The 26,849-nt window shown below is 41.1% G+C and overlaps 1 protein-coding gene across 1 annotated transcript; it reads left to right on the forward strand.

The window, feature by feature from the left end:
• The first annotated feature begins 4,367 nt into the window (after positions 1 to 4,367).
• On the forward strand, positions 4,368 to 11,096 carry LOC146672469 (nuclear factor 7, ovary-like). Its single transcript, XM_085386504.1, has 4 exons — positions 4,368 to 4,865; positions 5,308 to 5,439; positions 5,541 to 5,593; positions 9,079 to 11,096. Exons 3-4 carry the CDS (start codon positions 5,558 to 5,560, stop codon positions 10,237 to 10,239), a joined length of 1,197 nt encoding a protein of 398 aa, XP_085242630.1. The 5' UTR covers positions 4,368 to 4,865; positions 5,308 to 5,439; positions 5,541 to 5,557; the 3' UTR covers positions 10,240 to 11,096.
• The last annotated feature ends 15,753 nt before the right edge of the window (positions 11,097 to 26,849 follow it).

Below are 26,849 nucleotides of genomic sequence, written 5' to 3' on the forward strand. Positions count from 1 at the left end.
ACTGACACACAAAACAACGACTACACAACAGACTAACTACACTCTCCATGCTAAACGTCACAAATCACCCACATCTAAAAACTCTCTCTCTCTCACTCTCATCTCGCAGTCGTTGCCGTCACCCCCAAAACTTTCGGCTCTTTTAAAACAACCAAATCTCACGTGTTGACTTTTTTTTTTTTTAAATTGGTCGACATGGTACATTTTTCCACCGATAGGAAAGAGGTGGCTTTTTTTCTTTCTTTACTGTTTTTGCGCTGTCTTTAGAAAACGCTATAAAAAACACACACAAAAACACTGTGACGACAGTATTTAGAAAAAAGCATGGCTTATATATAATTAGATTTTTATCATAACTCTGGATCTACTGGCCTGTAATTAAAAGTTAAAGATCGGTGTATTCTTTGAAGTCCGAACTTTCAACACGGGCTGAAATAGATACTCAGCCTGGCTGCAGCTTGTTGCTATGTCAGCTTAAATTCGGCATGTGATTTGGAGGTGCAGGATATCCGTGGACCACAGAGGGTTAGTAACACTCACCTTCATTCCATTTTCAGAGTGTAACAACCTGTGTGAAATCCGAAATTCCCATGGTGTTGTTCAAAATGTGCTTTGGCACAATCATAAGCATCGCTTGCTACTGAAAACAAGAAAATGGTGGAGGGGGGTAACACTATGCAATATATTCAGTTTTAGCATTTATATTCACTGTTAACTGTAACTACACTCAAAGTGTTAATGCTATCTTATTTTAAAAAGCAGGGGGTGTCCAGGGTACACACTCTGCAGAGCAACATCAATAATTAGGGGTGGGTTTTTATAATCGATTCATCGATTAAAATCGATTCTGGCTTGGATAACGTAAAATCGATTCATTAAAATCCTGAATCGATTTTTTAATATAAATTTATTTTGCCCGAAATGCCAGAATCTCTGGTGACATCTCACAAAATTTCAAGAACCACCAAACAGTAAATGAGAGCAGGTACAGGGATTCTGCACAAAGACTTAAACACACAGCGCGACCCGCGGATCAGAATCAGTTAGATGTCGCCTTTCTCACAGTCGGGGCTGAAAGCTGACAGCTCGCTGATTCTGATCTGTCGGCGGGTCCGCGCTTTGTGTTCACGCCCTTTATGCGCTGATTCTAAAGCTGTTAGTTTGATCTCTCTCCAAACAATATTGACCGAACCAGCAACAAAAGAAGATCCAAACGCTTCACATAAACATCGTCATGAATTCACTCTGACTTTTACTGTTTTGCTTCCACCGCGATGCACAGCTCTCTCTCTCTCTCTCTCTCTGTACTTTAAGAACAGTTTCCCTTTCTTCATTATTCGCTTGCTTGTTACGCACAAGTCTACTGTTGTTTACAGGCTGTCGGCCGCTGTTTTTTTCCCTTTTACATTCTTCCGAAAAGAAAACCTCATTTCTGCTGTTCAATACTGAACAAATTTAAACTTTTTAAAATTAGTCAAAATGCAAAACGCTTAGCCGTGTCTCTAATAAAACCGCTGTAACGTCAGAGGTAATGTTCATATGTTGATTAATGGTTTTCTTTCGTTTTTGATGTACTGCAGAATATTTTTATAAAATCCCAGGCCAGGAAAATCACCTTCATGTTTTTCTGTTTTATCTTCAGCTACTTTGACACAAAGGCCTCTGCTGTGACGCTCACACCTGTGATAAAGTCTTGCGTGTGTCAGTTTCCTTTTTATTGATACAAAAATATGTAAATGTACTGATCTGAATCATAATATTTCTGACTGTCAAAATTTCCCAGATTTAAATCGAATCTAATCTAATTAAATTGAATCGTGGATCGAATCGATTCGGGACCTTGTGAATTGGAATTGAATCGATTCTAGAAATCAGTGACGATACCCAGCCCTATCAATAATGTACTGTGGCCATAAGATGGCAGTAAACTGCAGTATGGCAGCAACTTTTCAAAATTGTTAACATGCTTGAAGAAAATGTTAAAGATGTTCAAAATTATAGAGTTGTCATAGCTGTAGTGTTTCATCATGTTCACTAGCTTAAGTATCTTATTTATTGTCACCATCAACTTTGATCTTCAAAGTGTGAGGCTTTGCATGGACCAATAATAATAATATTCTTATGATTTTGTTATAATTTATTAAGCAATTAATACATTAATATTCACTTAAAATTGAAATTATTAAATTGCAATAAAAACATAATTATGTAAGACATTGACAGTATTTACAAAAGTGCTCTGACATTTTTGCACATGTCTGAGCTTGACATGACCAGGTGAGAAACCCCCTCTGGGCTTCACCACTCAGTGGAAGTGAAACATGACATAATTCACCTAGATGATTTCTAACTTGTTTTTATTTTTCTTTCATTCAGTCTTTTACTTGTTCCTGAGTAAATCCTTTTGGCTGAGACTGAAGTTAATCTTCATAACTGGACCGTTTTATTTAACTATGATGTCTCACTGCTGTCAGTAAGAAAGACTCTTTCAGCCACCATTATTCTCGATGTTAAATTGTAATATATGTATTGTAACACTTTTTCTAAACTGAAGTGTGTTTTCACTTGGAGCAGACATATCTGGACCAGCATATTCATCCTGATGACTACTGCAGAAATGATCAGATTTCTGGGGGGTTAATTTTGGTTATTTATTCAACTCTGTTCTAAACACCAGCTGACCATTGAAAGTCTTGGGTTTCTGCTAAAATAGAAATAAAATTCTAACATATGATCTGTCTGGAGAACACCTGTCCTCTATGCATTTTACACTTCAGAGTTGTGCTCTTGTCCTTTTGTCGAATAAAAACAAGAACCTTTGTACCTTTGTTTCGACGTAATTGTAACTAACTACTGAATTTAGTACAATCACATGTTACATTAAAGCAACGCTGAAAAAAGTAATGTACTTTGTGTAATCTGTTATTTTGTGACACCCAACACCAGTGATGGGAATAATGGTGTTGCTAACGGCATTACTTTTTTCAGTGACTAGTAATCTAACAAATTACTATTTCTATTGTTGCCATGCCATTACTAACAAGTGCAGACGCGTTACTATTTTTCAACACATAGACAGCTGAACCTGTCTTCAGCATACCGGGAGCTACGCAGGCAGTGCTGCTCATTGGCTGAGGAAGAATAAAGTAGTTAGGGTAAACCAATCACATGACCGATTTAAGATGGCATAGCATCAAGATACTATGGCAATCTCTGTGAGGAAACTGTTGAATGTCACAGGTGCTGCTAAGAAGCCACCAAAGCCAGAAAACAGGAGGAGCGATACACCTGATGTCAGGTCTGCAGGTATCAGGCACAAATAATTTTTGTGGGATCTTATTTGATGAAGAACACCTGATCGTTCTGTAAATAGTTTGGAATGGTTCTTAAAAAAAAAAGTTTTTTAGGTAAATAGTTGCATATAACTTTGCAAAAGTTTTGTAAACCACAAGTTTTAAACTTGTAGATTTTTTTAAATGTACAATTTATATTTGCATTTGAACTTTTGGAAATGATTCGTTAAACATGTTTGTGAAATTTTGTCTGAACATAGATGGATTAATCAGTTGTGTTAATAGAGTATATTAAAATGAAAAAAATAACTATAAAACTAGATGTGAGGTTGTGCTGAAAAGAATGATACCAAACAAGACAAGATAAACAGCTTTTAAACCTGAAATGTAGAGGTCAATGTAGTCAGAAAACGGCCAATTATACCCTGGACCCCAGAGGGTTAAACGTTTTTATAAAGTAATGCAATTGTTACTTTCCCTAGTAAATGTTTACTTTCATAATATTGTAACTTAGTTACTAACTCAGTTACCCCCCTCCCGCTTCACTCACCATCCGTCTCTTTCTTCTGCTCTTAATCAGTACTGTAGTGCAGAACAAAAACGAGTCCAGACAGATGCCTGCACCCACACACACACACACACAGACACATAAAAATGAGACAGCTTCTAGAGGCAGTTGTCAGGCCTATGGCTGACTCAGAGAAAAAGGACTCAAATGTAGGATTCAGACGGAGGCACTGGTAAACGTTTAGTAACCAAATTTATTTAGAGAAACAAGTGAATGTACAAGACAAGTAAACCGTGAACTGTGGGAATGAACATAAACTATGAATAATGCAAAACTGTGAAGTACATATGCAACCTGAGCTATGAAAGCAATCAGAGAAACTTGGACAGTGAAAATGACACTTCTATGACTTTGTGGCCAAAAAGGGTGTAGACATACTGGATGGCTGGTTCATGGGGATTCCCTGATATGGAAATAACATAAGTTCAGGTATTGTTCCAGGAAAATGCTGGCTGACTGTGGTGTAGAGTGTTCCTTTGATGCTTACTTGCTGCAGGTGGAGGAGTAGCATGGAGGGGAGAATTGTCCGAGTGAGTGGGGAGGAATCCAGAACTCCAGAAGCTGAGGCAGGGAGGCAGGCAGGTGCATAGGGCGAGCAAAGCCATGGCTGAGAAAACTGTCTAGAAGTCCTGCCTCTGAATGAAGCTTTTCTGGGGAAGGTTTGCATCAGGAGAGTTATTATAAATGAGTATCACAAGGAAAGATAATGCAATTCACTTAAGCGGTTCACAAATACTATTGTGGCCTACATTAACTTTGGTTAGCTGAGACTCTGTTGAAGAGGAGTGGAGAGTGTTGGTGTTATATGTCAACAGATGAAATGAATGGCCCCTCCCAGAGGTGGAACTGCTGACTCTGTGGAAAACACCGAAACTCACCCGGATCATGACGGTAACAAGACAACAAGCATCAGCGCCATGTTACGCTAACTGTTAGCAGTTCAACGATCCAGTGAAGATCCACCACTCTGGTTAGTAGTGGCTTCATTAAAGCATAAGGAACAGGTAAGTGATCATCAGCTGGTGCATAGAGACAAAAAAAGGTGGGGAAACAAAAATATCTTAGAGAAAAGAAAAGGTTTGCCTGTTTTAAACTTTGTTCTGTTATTAAAAGGATTCACAGCATCATGATTAAATATTTTTGATTAAATTAGCAAAAAAGAAAATCATCAAGGGTCCTAAAGGCTGAACGACAGCTTGAGATACAAAGAGAGTCCACCTTTGTGTGTTAATGCGTGACAGATCCCAATAGAACAAACTCATAGTTGTGCCTGTGGCTGCTGTGGAATATACACTACACCACTGAAGGGCACTCTGTCTTCTTAGCTTCTTAAAAGTTTACATGTTTTGACCTGTCTTAAGAAGACAAACAGCTACGCTCTGGAATGAAACACACACGTGGGTGTAGTTGAATGAGTCTCTACCCTGTTTTTCGTCCTCATTAAAGAGAGATGCACAGACGATCAGACTGAGCTCAGACCAAACTAGCAGCTTCCTCTGAGTGAGTCCAGCTACAGGAGAGAAAAGTGGAAAACTCCAACACTGCTGCTTCAAGCTGCTGACGCTCCACACACTGAATGTGAGTTTGAGCAAAAACATGACTCAAAGGAAGTTTCAGTGAAGGTGGTAGAGGAGGGAGGGGAGCCAGAACTGACTGTACTTCCTGTCTGCTGTTTTCAGCTTCACTCACAGACTCAATGGCTTCCAGATCAGAGGAGGATCTCTGCTGTCAGGTAAGTCAGGAGATCTTCAGTATTCCCATTGTTCTTTTATGTAGCTACAGCTTCTATAAAGACTGTCTGAAGGGATAGTGGAAAGAGAAAAGTTAGTACATAAATGAGCCACTTGTAAACCTGGCTTTAAAGAACTACTCATATTTTAATATTAGATAAAATTAACTTGAGAAAATGCACATTGCAGTTTTTTAATCAATGCATTTATTAAGGTTTTTTAAAAAAAAAAAAAGCTATTCAAACCTGCCTGGCCCTATTTTAAAAGGTATTTTATAAAGTAAGTGACTCCCTTCACCCGGTTAGGCAAAAGTCAACAATCTTCGGTCGACGTGGGTGGCCTTGAATGAGGAGAGAGAGAGTCACAACAAATAGTCTGATTATCTAGGGGAGAATTTTGTCATTCCCGTCAGCTTTTACCTTGAGCATCCAGCTGGTGCCGGGGGGGCGCATGAGACGAAGATGGTAGTTGTTTTGGTTAGTGCGAACAAACTGCATCCAATTTTACAGTAGGTCTAATGTCTGTCACTGGTCACCAGGTCTCATCGTTCAATGTCCTCCATCGAGTGTTGCCAGACACACGACACAACCGACCATAGAGTATCCGGCAGGGAATGCCTCCACAGGACAATCGGGATAATTCTTCTTTTGTCTTTTAGCGAACAAGTCTGGGAGAGTCTCTAAGGGTTAGAGAATAAGCAAGACTATACAAGACATGAGAAGCTAAGCAGGAAAGATAAGGAAGAGGGAGAAAGTGTGACAGCCAAGAGAAGAGAAGTGTTTCGGGACCTGGATAACTTGTCATGATTAATGGAACCTTGAATTCTGATTACTGCTGGCAACCTTTACTGAGGTTCTTTAGCATGATCTTGAACTACCCGTAAATGGCAGGTTAGCCATGCATGTCACCTATTAATAGAGATAGATTGATAATATTTAAACTATTTAAATTTTAATATTTTAAATTGAAATTAATTAATGGTGGGACTTCTTTGACCAGTCTTGTTGGAACGGGGTCTAAAATACATATTGATGGTTTGGAAGAAGTAATTACTAGAGAGTTGAAGAAAAAGAATAAATAAATATCAATGTATTTGAAAACAGCTACACAACAGACAGTCGGTGTCATAAGCCACTGCCTCTGTTCAAACATGGTCATTAACAGTGGACATAGAAGGCTTCTTTCACTAGTCTTTTAAACCATCTGTCTTCTCTGTCCAAAATGATTCCAGCATTCAGCTGTCTGCCATCTATAATCCAGTTTTGAGATCCCTTCCCAGACGCCTTAATGCCATTCAGATCCTTGGCCATTTGACTAAAGTATCACATGATAGGGTGGGGCTAGCTTTCACAATGGATTCACCCAAAACATTGGCTGATTGTGACCTACACCTGTTTTAACACATTGACTCATGTGATTATGTAGAGAATCAGTAGCGGAGTGTGGGAGTATCCCTTTGGGGAAAATCCCAAAGGGCTTAAAATCTGGGACTGCACACCAAGAAACTTTGATGAGAGATTAAATGCCCTAAATCGTCCATTAGTTATGGTGCAATAGGTGTAGGCTGCTGGGGGATTCCCATCATGTACGGAGTATTACTGTCAGAGGGGCCCGGAGGCAAGAAACTTGAAAGGAACCTAAGAGCAGTAACCCAGATTGAAGGCGGAAGGAATGTTTTAACAAGGTTTATATAACTAATACAATGGTAACATTTGGCAGCCTGTGCTTTGTGCTGGGCAGAGGGGGGAGGGGCGGTAGTTACACTCTCAGTAACACAGGAAGAGAGCCAGAGGGAGAGAGAGAGAAAGAGAGCCAGGGACAACAACATCACATTAGAAAGGTATCCGGTTGTTCAGTGATGACGCGACGAATCCTACTTCCGGGTCTAAAGTAGTCTGCGTTTAATATGGCTTTTGTGTTGTTAACTTGTTTAATGTTATGTATTTTCTTCTATTTGATCTCAAAAAGCTCCTAAAACAGTCAGTGATCCCTGTTGACCTCCCTCGGCTTTTATTAAATAATCATTTATTTAAGCTCAGTTTTTAAAACCTTAGGATGTAACTACAGCCCAGCCCATGCAGCAGTATATGAATGACTAACCTCGTATTGTGGATGGATTATCTCAGTTGTTCTCCTGGCTGAAGTTTGGTCCTTTTACAGCATCCTGCCATGCGATTACATTTGTTCCTGACCACCGAGAACACTCACGTTAACTTTTATCGAGTGGAAAAAAAGTTAGCTTGTTTATATTATGCTAACATAGCTGTATATATATGAGTGCTTGTGTATTAATACACAAACAATACACATGTGCTTTCAATTGTGTAATTTAAGTGATCTAGGTAGCTCTGTTTTCAGTTAACGCTAGAAATGTGTTTTGGAGTTTGTACGTGTTTTGTCTCTAGGGGCCACCGTATATATTTATATATAAACAAATATAAATAAAACCACCTTTTTTACATTAGTAATTCTTTTTTTTGCATAATTTTGTATTATTGTTAATAATAAATTAATTAAAACAACAAAACAACCTGAAGAGCCGGTTCGGAGCCGAAAGAGGCTCTTTTTAGTGAGGGGGTTTGAAGAGCCGTTTCTCAAAAAGAGACGGAAATCCCATCACTAGCAACATCATCAAGCAAGTAACAAAAGGGTCTGCTAGTTGGGGTGCACTGAGGATAAATCTACTTGGTCATCCGTGGCAGTGTCAAATACGTCTTCTCCAGGGGATGTACCAAGCCGCATGCGCCGTCCTCTAGATCCACCAGTGACAAAAAGGCACCTGCACACTTAGATTTACGTATTAATGCATGCTCAGTCATCCAGGTAAGTAAATCCTCAAAAGTTGACGCTTCACCTCTCATTTGATAAGCTTCTTCACTTCTAAGAGCGACTGGTAGAGAGTCCTGGATTTTTAGCCCTATCGTAGTGTTCTCCCAAGAGGGTCACAAACCCCCTATTGATCTTCTACCTGATCACACAAGCCAAGGGTGAAAAAAGGTGGGGTCACAATCAGCCAAAGTTTTGGGTGAACCCATTGTGAAACCTAGCCCCCTTGTATTAGGTGATTTACTGTAGTCAAATGGCCCAGGGTGCGTTCACTATGTGTTTATACACTTGAATACTGAGTATTGAATTATTACTTGTGATTATTCTCTGGGTGTCTTACACAGCATGCCTTTAACCCTGTCTTAACCCTCCCCTCAGACCAATCAGTCACATCATATAAACACCCTTCCCTGAGCCTGGTTCTGCTGGAGGTTTCTTCCTGTTAAAATAGATTTTTAACTTCCCACTTTTGCCAAAGCGCTTGCTCATAAGGGGTCTATGACTGTTGTTTTTTTTCTCTGTTGTTTTATTGCAGGGTCTACCTTATAATAAAAGGTAGACCCTGCAATGTGTCTGAACAAAACAATTTAGCAAACAATTAAAAATAATTCTACAAAAAAATTAGCAAAAATTAAGAATGTACATTACTATGTTCTTACAGGAGAGAGATCAGAAAACTTCAGGGACTCTCTGCAGTCTGCACTCTGAGGAGCTCAAAATCTTCTGTCTGGACCATCAGCAGACTCTATGTCTCGTTTGCTGTGTTTTAGCACAACACACCAAGCACAGATTCACACCCATCAATGAAGCTGCACAACAACACAAGAAGGAACTTCAGGAAACTCTGGAGCCCTTAAAGGAGAAGTTAAATGTTTGTGAAGAAGCTAAAGTGAAGTTTGATCAAACAGCAGAACACATTAAGGTCCAGGCCCGACACACAGAGAGGCAGATTAAGGAGCAGTTTAAGAAGCTTTACCAGTTTCTAGCAGAGGAAGAGGAGGCCAGGCTGGCTGCACTGAGGGAGGAAGAGGAGCAGAAGAGTGGGATGATGAAGGAGAAGATGGAGGCTCTGAGCAGAGAGATAGCAGCTCTTTCAGACACAGTCAGAGCCACAGAGGAGGAGCTGAGAGCTGAAGACGTCTCATTCCTGCACAACTACAAGGCTGCAGTGGAAAGAGTCCAGCGCTGCCCCCTGCTGGATGATCCACAGCTGCCCTCAGGAGCTCTGATAGACCAGGCCAAACACCTGGGCAACCTGACCTTCAACATCTGGAACAACATGAAGTACATGGTCTCCTACAGTCCTGTCATTCTGGACCCAAACACTGCTGATCCAAACCTCATCCTATCTGAAGATCTGACCAGTGTGAGAGGAGGAGAGAAGCAGCAGCTTCCTGATAATCCAGAGAGGATTCATTGGTTTTACTCTGTCCTGGGCTCTGAGGGCTTTAACTCAGGGACTCACAGCTGGGATGTTGAAGTTGGAAACAGTACATATTGGGACCTAGGTGTGTTGACAAAGTCTATGGGGAGGAAGAAAGAGTTATGGTCTGAATTATGGAGAATAGAGTTATTTGAAGGTAAATACTCAGCATGGTCACCATCAGCTGCTCTCACTGCTCTCTCAGTAGAGAAGAAGCTCCAGAGGATCAGAGTGAATCTGAACTGGAACAGAGGAAAGCTGTCGTTCTCTGATCCTAATACTAACACACACATACACACCTTCAGAAACACTTTCACTGAGAAAATGTTTCCATATATTCGCACTCGTGAAGAAGTGAAAGTGTTGCCGTTAAAAGTGTCAGTGTCACGGAGCAGATGAGTTAGGGATGATTATATTTCTAATGCCGTTTCCTGTCAGTGAAATGTACATTGGGTCCAGATGTAATAATACACCCAGTCTAACAGGTTCACATTTAAATGTATTTAAGAATGATTTAAAAAGTGAAAACTCAGCACAGGGTTAAAAATCAGCTTGAGTTGTTACTCAGAGTGAATACAAACCTCAGATGAAAAAATTATAACTGGTTATAATATATCATGCTAATGAATGGAACTCCTGCCACATTAAATGATATTAACCCTTTAGAACCGGTAGGAGCGGACACGCTCCATTTTGCGTAACTATTTTTATATCCCGGTAGCACTGCAACCACGTGAGCTAGCGCAATAATTTTTTTTGCATATGAAACCGGAGGAATTGTACTGACATCTTATGCCATCAGCTTGTCCTAGGTCACAGTTTCCTTCCACATATAGCTTTGCAAAAACTGCATAAAAAGTGCTTGTAGCAACAAAAACATAATATTCCAGAAACACGCTTTGCCGATCCGATCAGCTGTTTGTAACACTTCCTACGTCCATCAGCGCGAACTATCACATGACCGCATGACCTGCCCGAAACCGGAAGTGACGTCATTTTACGGAAATGTAGTTTTTTTTTTTACCATCGTTTTTAAAAGTTATGTTTAACTTCATGACTTTCTGTGTCATTTCTGGGATGCTTAGGACTCATATTGCACTGCTGGAAATAGTTTCTTTTGATGCATATGCTGTTATTTTGCAAATTTGCACTATAATATATTTTTTCGTTTTTCCTGTAGTATATGAAAATTGGTGTATCTCAAAAATAAAACTATGAAAACACTCAAAATAAATTTCCTTTGGTGGGAAACTAGTTTGTGCAACTTTTTTGTATTTACAGTTTTGAGGGATAAGCCTCTTAAATTTCTCTAACTAGAAATATATGTTAAAAAAACAAAAATGATTTTACATTTTTTTGTAGTTTATTGCACTTTTTTGCAATTTATGTAATTACTATGCACTTAATGCAGACATATTATTAAAATTTGGGCTATAATGGTTGTATTGATGTATAGCAACTTGAAATGCTCCAAAAAATGGCTCCACAGCATGTGAAAATATAATATAAGCTCTGGCGGACTTGGTTCTATGGTAGGTCTTAAAGGGTTAATAAAATATATAGCAAGGATATGTAGTAGACAATCAGGATTCAATTAAACTTTATATTTATTGTTTTATAATGTGAAAGAAAAAGGCATTTTAATCAAAATATAAATATTTAGTTTATTTCTCTTGTGGTTTAAAAAAAAAAAAGTAATGGAAAACATGTGCCGCCATTACGTATTTAAAATACAAAATCTGAGTAACTGTATTCCGTTACAGTTACCATTTAAAAAGGTTGTATTTAGAATAGAGTTACTTTGTTGAAATAAATGGATTACTCGATTATTTTCCTGTTTCATATTGTGGTGTTACGGTTGCCATGATTACAGGGTGCCGCTCTCTCTCTGTGCGACTGTGTGTTTCCTGGGTGAGAGTGCCTTTTTGTTGTTGTTGTTCTAAGCTAATAGGCAGAATGCTACAGGCATAGCCCTAAAGAATGTAGCCTCATGGGCAGTGTAGTCGGTGCTGCAGGTAGAATAGAGTGCCATACATGTTATCTGTCTGTGAGCGAGGGAGGGAAAAAAAGGATAGTCGAAAAGTACGAGCTGTCATCGAGCAGAAACGGGAGCTGGAAGCATGTAAATATAATAACAACCACTGCAGCCAAGAAGAGTGCCTGACGAGCCCAGTTGTAAGTAAGCTAGCCCAGTTGTAAGTAAGCTATTAAGACTCGACTGTACACCGTGTTCGTGTTTTCCTCCGAAACAATAAGTTCCGTTGGAGCAGCCTTTCAACGCCTCTCTCTGTCTCTCACTAGCAAAGTTAACCCACACAACAAAGTAAAGGTAGTTTTTGGCTATGAGCCCGACACAAACCCTACGTATTAGCCAGACGTCCCTTTACTACGGTTCGCAGCCGCGGACCTTCAGTAACAGTAATAAATCACACAGCAATAGTACATTCACGTAGATGTAGTTGTAAAAAGCATGATAATATACTAAGTAATCCAAAGTATTCAGAATATGTTACAAAATACATTTTGGGGCATGTAATCTGTAATCTGTAGTGGAATATGTTTTAAAAGTAACCTTCCCAACACTGCATATAAGGATTACAGTATATTTAAAAAAGTGTTTTTCTTTTTGTTTAATTGTAAATAATTTTTTAATAAAAATATGTATTTACATAATGTAAAATGAAAGACAATGAAAATATTTTGCTAACAGATCAACTGAAAACGCCATTGCTACAATGGCGGGCGTTACACTAGGCTGCTCTTTGTTGACTTTAGCTCTACTTCTAATAAGATACTCCTGAACAGACTAATAGTAAAACTGCTGGATATCGGACTTCCTTCTACAACATGCCACTAGATTATAAACTTTCGCTCAGACCATGTACAGAAAGTTAGAGTGGGACCTCATCTTTCCTCTGCCCTTAGCCTTAAAACTAGTGATGTGTGGATCGATCCTGAAATATCGATTCTTCCGATACCAGTCATTTATGTTCTAGAATCAATTCTCACATTACAATATCGATATTTTAGTAATTTAGAGTAAATTTGTAGTTTGTCATTAAAAGAAACACAGTGGAAAGAAACTATAACATTCAGTTTGTCTACATTCAAAGGAACTACTTCCTCTTCCGCCTTTCATAGTCATGTGCGAAATACGGCTGTATAAATGTCTCGCAGCCGCTGGCGTGCGCACTCACAACAATGGCTGAGCGTAATTGGAGTCATGTGCGGACTTATTTTACCTCCACAAAACAGCTGAGACGTGGTTTGCGATACATGTGGCAAAAAAGTGCTCCAAGAGTGAGGTGTTGTGGCCACACTAGGGAGACATTCAAAAGGGCCGTGGGGGGGGGGGGGGGTGTTTAATACATCTTACAGGGTTTATTTATCGGATAAAACATGTTAAATGTCACCGTTATTATTGGCCGGCCCGGAAACAGCGGGGGTGTCCAAATTCAGAGGCTGCTTCTGAGGACCCGGCCTTTACGGTCTAAAGAAAGCTGGGTAGTACGTCATGAGCTCCCTCAGTGGAGTGAAACTCTGCCTTCTGCTCCTTGCTATCTAAAATATAATAGGGTACTGACGTAAACACTCGACCGTCTCACACTTCTCTTTAATCATTTTCTGTTTGACGTTTATTCAGCTGTGTGAAAACCCCGGAGGCACCCTCCCGAGGGATTAATAAAGTTAAATTTAACTTAATCTAATCTAATAACTTTAATCTCAGCCAAACCGATTTACTCACAAACAAATAAAACACTGAAAAAGCCAAACAATAACATTTTTAAGTTATCAAAGTGACTTATATATCATGTTTAACCTGAGTAGTGAAAGACCGCGGGGGTTTGAAGACAATGTGTCGATCGGCTCAGATATTTGAAGTTTGCACAGCTACATTCTCACCTGAAAATATGTTAAAAAAAATTTGCGACCCAGAAAGAGAAATAAGAGTGATATTAAAACTAAGTCGCTGCCGCCATTGCTGGAAACTGGAATTGGCTGGGGCGCGCTATGAACTCTGCAATATGGTTTTTCAATTTTGTTGTCCGGGTGGAAAATCGGGAGAATGGTGGCTCCGGGAGATTTTCTGGAGGGGCACTGAAATTCGGTATTCTCCCGGAAAAATTGGCAGGGTTGGCATGTATGGTTGTGGCAACATCACTAACCTTGTCAAACACCTCAGAGTAGATCATATCACAGAATATGACGAGCGTATGTTGACACGAACTGAAGAGGAGGACAGGGACAGGTGCTGCTAGGGCGAGACAGACGTCTCTCATGGAGTCCTTTAGTGCTGCAGGTAGGCAAGCTGTTCAAAGAGGCACAACTTCAGTTTTTGTATTTCTATATGATGAACCCTGCATTATTAAGTGATAAGAACAAGTAATCTGATGTCCTGTAATCATTATGATGCTATAATTTGAGATACAATAAATAAAATAAGTTTTTGTACAAAGTATTGGTATCGGATCAGTATGGTCGATACCACCCTGAATATTACTTGGTATCGGATCGGAAAGAAAATCAGTGGTATCGCACATCACTACTTAACCCTTGTGCGCCCGCCTGTTCTCGGGGCGTGGGTCGTAGTGACCCCCCGAGGGGCGTGTGTGTTGTTATTAGGATGGTATTGATGATGATGATGGTGGTGGTGGTGGTGATGGGGGGGTCTTGGTAACCCCCCTGGGGGGGGGGGGGGGGGGGCATATGTGTGTTGTATGATGATTAGGGTGGGGGTCCTAGCGATCCCCTCGGGTCATATGTGTGTTATGGTGATTAGGGTGGGGGTCGCTAGGACCCCCCCGGGGCATATGTGTATATATGTGTTATGATGATGATGACGATGATAGGGTTGGGGTCGCTAGGACCCCCACGGGGCATATGTGTGTTATGGTGATTACGGTGGGGGTCGCTAGGACCCCCCGGGGCATACAGTGGGGCAAAAAAGTATTTAGTCAGCCACTGATTGTGCAAGTTCCCCCACTTAAAATGATGACAGAGGTCAGTAATTTGCACCAGAGGTACACTTCAACTGTGAGAGACAGAATGTGAAAAAAAAATCCATGAATTTACATGGTAGGATTTGTAAAGAATTTATTCGTAAATCAGGGTGGAAAATAAGTATTTGGTCAATAACAAAAATACAACTCAATACTTTGTAACATAACCTTTGTTGGCAATAACAGAGGTCAAACGTTTACTATAGGTCTTTACCAGGTTTGCACACACAGTAGCTGGTATTTTGGCCCATTCCTCCATGCAGATCTTCTCGAGAGCAGTGATGTTTTGGGGCTGTCGCCGAGCAACACAGACTTTCAACTCCCGACACAGATTTTCTATGGGGTTGAGGTCTGGAGACTGGCTAGGCCACTCCAGGACTTTCAAATGCTTCTTACGGAGCCACTCCTTTGTTGCCCGGGCGGTGTGCTTTGGATCATTGTCATGTTGGACGACCCAGCCTCGTTTCATCTTCAAAGTTCTCACTGATGGAAGGAGGTTTTGGCTCAAAATCTCACGATACATGGCCCCATTCATTCTGTCCTTAACACGGATCAGTCGTCCTGTCCCCTTGGCAGAAAAACAGCCCCATAGCATGATGTTTCCACCCCCATGCTTCACAGTAGGTATGGTGTTCTTGGGATGCAACTCAGTATTCTTCGTCCTCCAAACACGACGAGTTGAGTTTATACCAAAAAGTTCTACTTTGGTTTCATCTGACCATATGACATTCTCCCAATCCTCTGCTGTATCATCCATGTGCGCTCGGCACTCGCGGCACAGGATCTTGGTCTTGACGTCTTTGCTCCTGGGACAAACGCGGCACCTTCGCCTCTTGACCGGAGAGGAGTCGCGTGGCGTAGCGTCAGAGGCGGCGGCGCAAGCATCGCGCTCGTCGGCACTGTTGGCCTCGGCGGTAGCGCCTCAGGCCGCGACTCTGCCTCCTCCTCCTCCTCGCGCTAAAGCCCTGGCTTCGAGCATGGGGCGCGCGAGCGCTTTGCCCAGTCGCTCGAGGAAGAGCCGTCGTCTGTTGAGCTTGCCCGGCATCCAGTCGGGATGAATTTCCCTCCACAGCACGAACGCGTTGTAGGCCGCGACGTCGACCATGTTGTGGAAAAGGGCCACGGGCCACCTGCGGGTCTTTCTCCTGCAGCTGTACGTGCTCACGACCTTGTCCAGGTTGTCGATGCCTCCCTTGGTGCGGTTGTAATGCAGCACCAAGGGCGGTTTTGCGCCGCTTCTGTTGCCGCCGCTGCTTCTGTTGCCGCCGCTGCTTCTGTTACCGCCGCTGCCGTTGCTGATGCGGCGGCTAGGCCGGGGCCGGATCGATGGCGGTGGTAGTAGCGAGGAGCGGTGGTGAGGAGCAGCACGTTCTTGTTCTTCTTGGCCACGTAGGAGAGGATGATCGTGTCGGGCCCTCGTCCTCCTGCTCCTCGTCCCGCGGAGCCGCCGAGGGCCTGCGCCTGTCCGCTTCCAGGTTGGTCATGGCGATCACCGAGTCCTCTATCTCCGGCGGAAAGTAGGCCATGAACGCGGAGGCCTCGTCTCGCGCCGCCGCCACGGCCTCTTCGGTGGGGCCTCGTCCTGGTCGTCGTTGTCGTCTTCTTCTCCTAATTCTTCTTCTTCTAATTCTTCTTCTTCTTCATAGTCTTTGTCTTCTTCTTCATCGTCATCGTTATAATCATCGGCGAGGACGTCTTCTTCTTTTTCTTCTTCTTCATCATCATCATCGGCGAGGACGTCTTCTTCTTCTTCATAGTCTTTGCCTTCTTCGTCATCGTAGTCATAATCGTCGGCTACATCTGCGTCGCAAGTTTCACTGACAGCGCCGCGGCCGCGTCCAAGATCATGAATGCCAACTGCAGCACGGCCGGCGTCGTCCTCTCGCCAAACCTCCCGAGTCCGCCGCCCCGGTTCGGCGCCTGCTTCTTCCTCTCCCCCTCGGCGGTTCGACTCGCCTTGCGAGCCGCCGTCCTGGCAGAGTTGCGACGCCATCTCGTAACCGTGATCCTCTTCCGCGAAATACCTATGGTCCGCCACCCCATCGTTTTCGTCCTCCTGATCCTCCGAGTAGCGCTCCTCTTCGTCTGCGAGCGTTCGGGCCGTCGTTGTCCCCCTCGGCCTCTTGCTGCTCTTCCTCGCTCTCGTCCTCCTGATCCTCCGAGTGGCGCTCCTCCTCATCTGCGAGCGTTCGGGCCGTCGTTGTCGTCCCCCTCGGCCTCTTGCTCCTCTTCCTCGCTCTCGTCCTCCTCCAAGTTCTCCTGTAGCTGCTGCCGCCGCTGCCGCTCTTGGTCTTCCTCGACCCCTAGCCCTCGATAGCGAAACGTGGCCGGTCGCAACCGGAGCCGACCACCCCGCGTACGCCAAACGTGCTGGCGATGGCGATGGTGAGCGGGAGGAGGAGGACGATGACACCGCCGGCGATTGCGATCCACCTGTACCGACCTTAGTGCTCTTTGGCTCCCACGGTCTAGTGCGTGACATTGTCTTCTTCGTCTTCTTCTTTCTTGTTGGCACCTTGTTGCCGTTGTTGTACGGCACGCGCCCGGACACCGCCTCTGTAACCTGTAACCCCGACGCGCTTAGTACCCGCCATCCGTGCTCTTATCATCTCGCCGCGCGACGCGCTGTGCTTTCGCCGGGGTGTTTCTCAGCCACCTTTTACAAGACTTTATCGTCCGCGCTTGCACGTGTGCTCTCTGTCAAACTCACGTCTCTCTCTCTCTCTGTCTCTCTCTCTCTCTCATCCCGTCCCATCCCCTCGGGGGGATCTCGCGACCCCGACCTCCTACCTCCCTCCCTCGGCGGGGGACCCGCATCCCCTGACCCCGCCCTCCCTTCCCATCCCGTCCCATCCCCTCGGGGGGGATCTCGTGCCAATGATGGACAGTTTCCAATTTTGTTGTAGTATTTAGAATACTTTATTAATCCCGAAGGAAATTACGGTTTCAGCAGGCAGCACGCTAATGGCGCATGTGCACTTACAAAGGAACCTTCTGACCAACTTTACGCAAACATCACATTGGGGAGACATGTCAGAAAGGCTGATAGGAAAAAAAAAGCCACCTCTCAGGCCCTCCAAGGTTTGGAGGCCTATCTCCCCCCACCACCACTTCCCCTGCCAGTGGCAGACACTCTCAGACATCGGTGCGTTGGTGGTTCTCTGGGGACATCTCCCCCCACAACCACTTCCCCTGCCAGTGGCAGACACTCTCAGACATCGGTGCGTTGGTGGTTCTTTGTGTCTGGGGATGGGCGTCCAGGTACACACCGGCTCACTCCTTGGCGGCCGCTAATCGGAGCCTGGGGCTCGCTCGGGCCACTTTGGAGGTGGGGTGCCCCCGGCCTCGGTCACTCAGGCACAGCTGGCTGCCGGCGGAGCTCACGGGCGCGTCACTGCAACCCCCCCTGGCTTCTGCTCCGCGGATGCTGAGTGAGCCCTCATCTGGGACTCTCCTCAGCTCTTTCTGGGACAGTGGCGCGGCTGCCCCTCTGTTGGTCTTCCTTGGTCTCTTGTGTTCTCTTCTGCTTGTTTTCTTTTTTCTTTCTCAACAGGTGATCCAGGTGATCGATAGATGCATTTTTCTTTCTTTTTCCCATTCTGTTGGTTTTTGTTTTTTGCCCTTCTCCCCTGTCCCTCTTCTCAGCTCTTTCTCTTTCTTTCTCCCCTTCTTTCCCCCAGTCAAGTCTGTCCCGTATTCAGCAAGTGAAAATAAAATAAACAATAAAAGCTGGGATGGTCAATTTGGTAAAGTAAATCATCTTGGCCATCTTTCTTTAGACAATAATTCTGATGGCAAAAGAGCCAAACGGGACAGGCAAAAAAAAAAAAAGTTTTTCCAGGTTAAGACAACTCAAATAAATTGAGTTTATCAGCATTTTGCATAAAAAGTACTGGTAACTTATTTAAATCGAGTTCTAATGACAAATTGATAAAAATTGAGTTCAGCCTATTTAATATTTTTAATTAAACACAATATTACATTTTACAGTGCATTAGAACCTGTGAGAAATGCAAGAAATGCATTATTGCTCAGTCTCCAATATCTTTCCCAGAACAAACACCAATTGCAAGTAACATACTAAAAATAAACCTGAAAAAATCTGTTTAGAACAGTGTACTATGTTGCAAAGAGTGAACTACCACTGGCACAATTTAGCAGTCTTTGCAAACTTCAAAAAGCAAATGGCCTAGATCTTGGTTCCACTTGCCTCTTACCCGTGACTTCAGCGGAAATTTCAAATTCAGGATCTGACACAGACTGATTCATGTCCTAGACAGTTCTTACAAGTTCATAGAAATTTCTGTTCAATTAGAACCAAATATTTGAGTTGATGATTGTAATTTTTATACAAAGTTGTAATTTGTGTTTCAAAAATTTTTTGATTAATGTTTTGTTCTATTGTAACGGAAACAAAACAAGAAACAAAACAAAATTGCTCTTTTTTATTCGGGCTACTTAAATTTATTTCGGGCTACCAAAAATTGAAGAGTCCCTGCCCAAAGGACTACCAGGGATTTTGAAATTTTCCGAGCCCTGTAGCATATAGTTTTATTGTTATATTTCAAGATCACAATAGTCTTAGAATTTAGAACTACAAGTTTTAAAAGAACTAACACAAATACACTTCAGTTAAATACTTATAATTTTTTTCCCCAAACCACGTGGCGCCGCAGTATAAGGACTAAAGAACCGCATGGAGCTCCGGAGCTGCAGGTAGCCAGTCCCTGATATCCGGTTGTTCAGTCTGACGTCACTAGCCGTGTCTCGGTCTAAACTCCGCTGCAGGTCCATATATCAAACAATTGCTATGGCATTACTGAGAGTTGAAAAACTGTCTAAAGTCTTTCATCTTCAATTTTGCCACACACGCTGAGAAAACGAACTTCAAAACGTTTAACTATGCAGAGCACAACATGCATGACCCTGAAAGTAACATTGACCCAGATACCCACTTCTACAATAACACCAATAATACTTGTGAGTACTATACAGATGACCAATTCAATGTGAATATTAAAATGGCAAATGCATTGTCGGTCATACATTTCAATAGTAGGAGCCTGTATAAAAAATTTTCTAAAATTACAGAATGTTTAAGTAAGTTAAAAAAGTTTAATATAATTGCAATATCAGAAACATGGCTCGATAATATGAAAGTTAGTGAAATGGGACTGGAAGGATACGAATTATTTACAATGAACAGGGTGAATAAAAAAGGAGGCGGTGTTGCTTTATATGTAGATAAAGTTTTGAAATGTAGTCTGATTGAATGTATGTCATGCACCATAGATAATGTATTGGAATGTGTCACTATTGAAATTAATGTTGAAAAAGCTAACAATATAATTATAAGTTGCATCTATAGGACACCAGGTTCATGCCTTGAGATATTCAATGAAAAACTTGCTGCTATGTTTAGCAACCTAAGTGATAAAAAAGTGCAAATAATTTGTGGTGATTTTAATATAGATTTGCTAAACCCAAATGGACATCAGAAAACAACAGATTTCGTAAATACAATGTATAGTAACTCCCTTTTCCCTGTAATTATAAAACCAAGTAGAATAACAATTGATACAGCTACATTGATAGATAATATTTTCACAAATAAAATTGACCATGAAATAGTAGGTGGACTTCTTATAACTGATATAAGCGATCATCTTCCTGTTTTTGCAATTTTTCAAAATTATTTTGGGATTAAAACTAAACAAAAGAATCAAATATTTGATATGACACGACATAGAACAACAAGAGCCATTGCTGCCCTCTAGGTGGACTTAAAGGAACACAGTTGGAATGAGGTTTTTGCAAATGAAGATTCAAATAGTGCATATGATGCATTCTTATCAACTGTAATTTCACTATATGAAAAACATTGTCCTTTAATGAAGATCACTAGAAAGCATCACAGATCAAATAAGCCATGGATCACAAAGGGGATAGAAGATGCATGTAAAAAGAAAAATAATCTATATAAGAGATTCATAAAACAGAGGACAAAAAATGCTGAAATAAAGTACACGTTATATAAAAATAGATTAGTAAATATTACAAGAACAAGTAAGAAAGAATATTACCACAAATTATTGGAGCAAAGTAGAAGTAACACACAAGAAACATGGAGGATATTAAACAGTATAATCAAAAAGGGCTCAAAAAATAAGAATTATCCAGATTATTTTTAAAAAGATAAAGATATTGTGCTTGATAAAACTAAAGACATTGCAAATGAATTTAATGATTTCTTTGTAAATGTTGGCTTTAATTTAGCAAAAGAAATTCCAGAGTCAAGAAATAATAACGATCTAAATAAACATATTACTCAGAATGTGTCCTCCATGTTTATTGGTGCTGTAACTCATAGAGAAATAATTAACATTGTGAAGACATTTAAAAATAAAAAGTCCACTGACTGTTTTGGTATTGACATGATATTAGTTAAAAGTATTATAGAATATATAGTGCAACCTTTCGCATACATTTGTAATCTGTCCTTTCAAACTGGTGTGTTTCCCTCACAAATGAAAATAGCAAAAGTTATTCCAATCCATAAAAACGGAGAGAGATGTCAGTTTACCAATTATAGGCCAATATCACTACTCCCACAGTTCTCAAAAATTTTAGAAAAGTTATTTGTTAATAGACTTGATAAATATATTGAGAAGCATAATCTCCTAAGTGATAAACAATATGGCTTTAGAGTGAAAAGGTCCACTTCGATGGCAGTGATGGAACTTGTTGAAGGGATATCTAATGCAATAGATAATAAGGAATATACTGTTGGTGTTTTTATAGACTTAAAAAAGGCGTTTGATACAATTGATCATTCTATATTAATGAATAAACTAGAGAGATATGGCATAAGAGGGTTAGCATACAAGTGGATGAAAAGTTACCTGGATGAAAGATATCAATATGTCGAATTCAATAATGTAAAATCTAAGCAGTTGAAGGTAACTTGTGGTGTTCCTCAGGGCTCTGTGCTGGGCCCTAAATTATTTATATTATATATAAATGACATATGTAGCATTTCCAAACTGTTAAAATCTGTATTGTTTGCTGATGATACCACTCTGTACTGCTCAGGTAAAAACCTAGAACAGCTTCTGACTACAGCGGAAAAGGAGTTAAATATATTAAAAAACTGGTTTGATGTAAATAAGTTATCATTAAATATAAAGAAAACAAAATTTATTATTTTTGGCACTAGACAAATGAAAAATGTATCTAAAATAAGGGTTAATGGAATTGAAATTGAAAGAGTGTACGAAAATAAATTTCTTGGAGTGATAATTGATGAGAAGCTGAGTTGGAAGTCTCATATAAACCATGTGAAAACAAAAATGTCAAAAACCATTGCTATTCTCTATAAAACAAAGCATGTCCTGAACAAAAAATCATTATACACACTTTATTGTACTCTGTTGCTTCCATATATGACTTACTGTCTGGAGATATGGGGTAATGCATATAAAACGAACACTTTTCCTATTTTCAAGTTACAAAAAAGAGCTATAAGAATTATAAACCAATCAAACTATATAGAACCAACTAACATTTTGTTTATTAATCTGAATACCCTGAAATTTTATGATTTAGTTGAATATAAAATGGCACAGATAATGTATAAAGCACAAAATAACGTGCTTTGCCCCAGTACTCAGAAGCTGTTCAAAGTCAGAGAGAGTCAATATGACTTAAGGGGAACAGATTTCTTTAAAAAAAAAAACAAGATAAGGACAAATATAAAGCAGAGATGTGTTTCTGTTAGAGGAGGACTATAAATACCTTGGAGTACACATTGACAATAAACTGGACTGGGCTAAAAACACCACAGCACTTTACAGGAAGGGCCAGAGTCGTCTCTATTTTTTGAGGCGACTGAGGTCCTTCAACATCTGCCAGAAAATGCTGAGGATTTTCTATGAGTCTGTTGTGGCCAGTGCGATCCTCTATGCTGTTGCATGCTGGGGGAGCAGGCTGAGGGTCGCAGATGCCAACAGACTTAATAAACTAATCCGTAAGGCCAGCAATGTTGTGGGGATGGAGCTGGACTCCCTCAAGGTGGTGTCGGAGAGGCGGATGCTGTCCAAGATAAAGACAATGTTGGATAAAACCTCCCATGACATGCTGGTCAGTCACAGGAGCACGTTCAGTGAGAGACTGAGATTACGGAAAAGCACCACTGAACGACACAGGAAATCATTCCTGCCTGTGGCCATCTCCCTGTACAACGCATCCACTTAACACACTGTTTGCTGCTACAACTACACATGTTTCTTTTCCAACTATTTATTTATGAGTGACTTATGTATGTATGTATGTATATATATGTATATATTGTACTATTCTTAGTTAGTGTATTGTCTGTCTTGTCTTAATGTTGGTTTAAAATGGAGCACTGTAACAAAAAATAATTTCCCCCAGGGATCAATAAAGTATTCTGATTCTGAATATGTTTAAAAATAAAGTATTAGAAAAATATATAAATCAAGAATGAAAAGAGCAAAAGAAAAAAAAAAGAAAAAAACCCCTCTTGATTCTTTTGCTTTGATGTAGTTACTTATCTAAGGTGGAACGTTTTTTGTTTGTTTGTTTGTTTGTTTGTTTGGTTTTTGCTTTGTTTTATTATTTCCTTCAAGCCCTGTGTACAGGAGCTGCATGCAAAAAGATATTTTGTGAAAAGGGTTGGCGTAATAAGCAAATGCTTCAGCCAATACCTTTTGATTAGCCTTGTCTCATGCTTTCTTGCTTTGTGGTAGATCTTTGTTCTGTTTTCACTGAGATATTTGAATGCTAATCAATAAAAAAAAAATCAAATCAAAAATCAAATTAATAAAATGATCAGCATTCTGCTCTACCAGGTGTAACAATTGAGTTTAACATCCAGGCATCCATGAAAACGGAATTTATGACATTTTAACGGAGTTAGAAGTTAGCAGGGAGTTAGCTCGCTAGCTTCTATCTAAATACAATATAGCATGTCCTGACTGCGGGGTTTTGGAAACAAATTAAAACGTACAGCTCTGCTATCACTTGCAGCATAAATGAAGACAGAAAACTAAACAGCAGTGATGTTTGTAGGGTTACTGAAGTTGGACTAGCTGGTATATCATGATGTGCTACGTGACCGCTAGCGACACAGCTATGTTAGCATAATATAAACAAGCTAACTTTTTTTCCACTCGCTAAAAGTTAATGTGAGTGTTCTCGGTGGTCAGGAACAAATGTAATCGCATGGCAGGATGCTGTAAAAGGACCAAACTTCAGCCAGGAGAACAACTGAGATAATCCATCCACAATACGAGGTTAGTCGTTCATATACTGCTGCATGGGCTGGGCTGTAGTTACATCCTAAGGTTTTAAAAACTGAGCTTAAATAAATGATTAGCGGTAATAAAAGCCGAGGGAGGTCAACAGTGATCACTGACTGTTTTAGGAGCTTTTTGAGATCAAATAGAAGAAAATACATAACATTAAACATGTTAACAACACAAAAGCTATATTAAACGCAGACTACTTTAGACCCGGAAGTAGGATTCGTCGGGTCATCACTGAACAACCGGATAGGAGGTGAACAAAGGTCATCTTGTGATGTGTTTTTGAAGAAGCCCCCTGAGCAAATATATGGCACCCTGCCTTTTCTTCAAAACCAAAAATTATTGTTAGTGTGTACATGCACCTGGCTGCCGAAAAAGATAAGCAAGCATCTTGGCTGATTTAATTAGAGAGCAGAGAAGGACAAACACCTGGAGTAAAGAGAAGGAGATAAAATATTTTAGTGCTGACAGGGGATTTCTTTAAATCACCCCATAGTTCTTCAGCTAAGACACCTGAGTTAGAAAAACACAAACACTGCAGTTGTCTTTTACTCGCGAGGGCAGTCATAGACACACGAACTGCGTCTTATCACTGTCTGCGTTCTTTATTTATACTTTATTTATACTTGTCTGTATGTGTGTGTGTGTACAAATAGCTTCTTATTCTAAGAACTCTGAGCTTTTTCTAAATCTGTATGTTCTTACAGAAAGAGAAAGCTATTAGTTGTTTATCACACAAAAGTACATGTCAAAAGTAACGTAGACATTTGCTTAGTGTTCAATAAAAGAATACATTTCATGAAGCTGATCACATTATATAAAAACAATATTCCTTTGACATTCCCCCCTGTTGAACAGAAAAATGAAATGTACAAGTCATCAGTAACTACTTGTCTTTCACATTTTCAGTTACTACATCATTAGTTGCACTTCATCTTCATCTTACAAATAGGAAAGGAAGTCTTCATGATCTTCATCGGTTTGTGGTACATCTGCATATGCTGTGAGTAATAAACTTATCATCTGTGGGATTACAGCCTTTAAACAAGGTATAACACAAGTAAAGAAGAGCAAAATAAAATAAAACCAGGAAAACTCCAATGCCGATCAAAAGTCTCTATAGCATCTGAAGTTTAAAGAATGTACATTATCTGGTATATAGGTGCAGCACGTGGTGTTGAATAAGACACAATCCTCCTTTCTCAGCCAGGATCAAATTCAAATTCAAATTCAAATTTTATTTGTCACGTACACAGTCATACACAGTACGATATGTAGTGAAATGCTTGGACAACTGCTCGTGACCTAAAGAGAACAAAAACGGAAAAGGCTATGAATAAGATAGGAAATAAATATGAAAAATTAAAAAGGGTAAATTTAACTAGGAAGGAATAAAATATAAATTAAGGTTAAAAATGAAATAACTGTACAACACAAATTAGAATGAAGGGTAAATTTAACTGGGAAGAATAAGATAAAGATAAATATATAAATTAAAGTTGAAAATAAAATAACTGTACAACAAAATACACAATATAGAACTATATAAGAATGTATGAAGAAATCTAAATATAAATAAATATATACACAATAACAGCAGCTGTACAAGTATTAACCGGAAATGAAGAATATAGTGACCAGTGTTGTGCAAAACCAAAGTCCAGAAAGTCCAGTGTGTGTGTAAGAACCGTATGTGTGGGTCAGTACTGTGTGGTGGTGTGATTGAGAGACCGTATCGCCTGCGGGAAGAAGCTCCTCCTCAGTCTCTCTGTGTTGGTCTTCAGGGAGCGGAATCGCTTTCCTGACCTCAACAGAGAGAACAGTCTGTTGTTGGGATGGCTGAGGTCCTTCACGATCTTCCTGGCCTTGGTCCAGCACCGCCTGCTGTAGATTGAGTGCAGGTCAGGGAGCTCGGAGCGGATGGTGCGCTCAGCTGACCGCACAACCCTCTGTAGAGCTCGTCTGTCCTGCATGGTGCTGTTCCCGAACCAGGTTAAGATGTTTCCCGCCAGGATGCTCTCTATGGTGCACGAGTAAAAGTTCCTGAGCACCTTGGAGGGCAGTTGGAAGTCTCTCAAGCGTCTGAGGTGGTAGAGACGCTGTCGGGCCTTTTTCACCACGGTGTTGATGTGACAGGACCATGACAGGTCCTGCGTGATGTGAACTCCGAGGTATTTGAAGCTGTCCACTCTCTCCACTGGGCACTCGTTGATGACGGGGGTCTGGTAGTTCCTCTCTTGCTTAGTGCTGAAGTCCACTATCAGCTCCTTTGTCTTACTGACGTTTAGAAGGAGGTTGTTCCTCTGGCACCAGTTCTCCAGATTCCTAATCTCCTTCAGGTAGGCCGTCTCGTTGTTATCAGAGATCAGGCCCACCACGACGGTGTCGTCAGCAAACTTGATGATGGTGGTGGAGCTGGTAGTGGCCACACAGTCATATGTGTACAAAGAGTACAGCAGGGGGCTCAGAACACACCCCTGGGGGGCTCCAGTGCTGAGAGTGGTGGAGGCTGAGACATGTCCGCCCATCCTTACTGCCTGTGGTCTGCCAGTTAGGAAGTTGGAGATCCACTGACACATAGATGAGCTGAGTCCCAGATGCTCCAGCTTGGTGGTGAGTGTGGAGGGAATTATGGTGTTAAATGCAGAGCTGTAGTCTATGAAGAGCATTTTAACATAATTCC

The sequence above is a fragment of the Rhamphochromis longiceps genome, linkage group LG3 (assembly GCF_057381845.1).
Source record: "Rhamphochromis longiceps isolate RC_006_pf linkage group LG3, R_longiceps_female_GT1.1, whole genome shotgun sequence".
NCBI classification, from domain to species: domain Eukaryota; kingdom Metazoa; phylum Chordata; class Actinopteri; order Cichliformes; family Cichlidae; genus Rhamphochromis; species Rhamphochromis longiceps.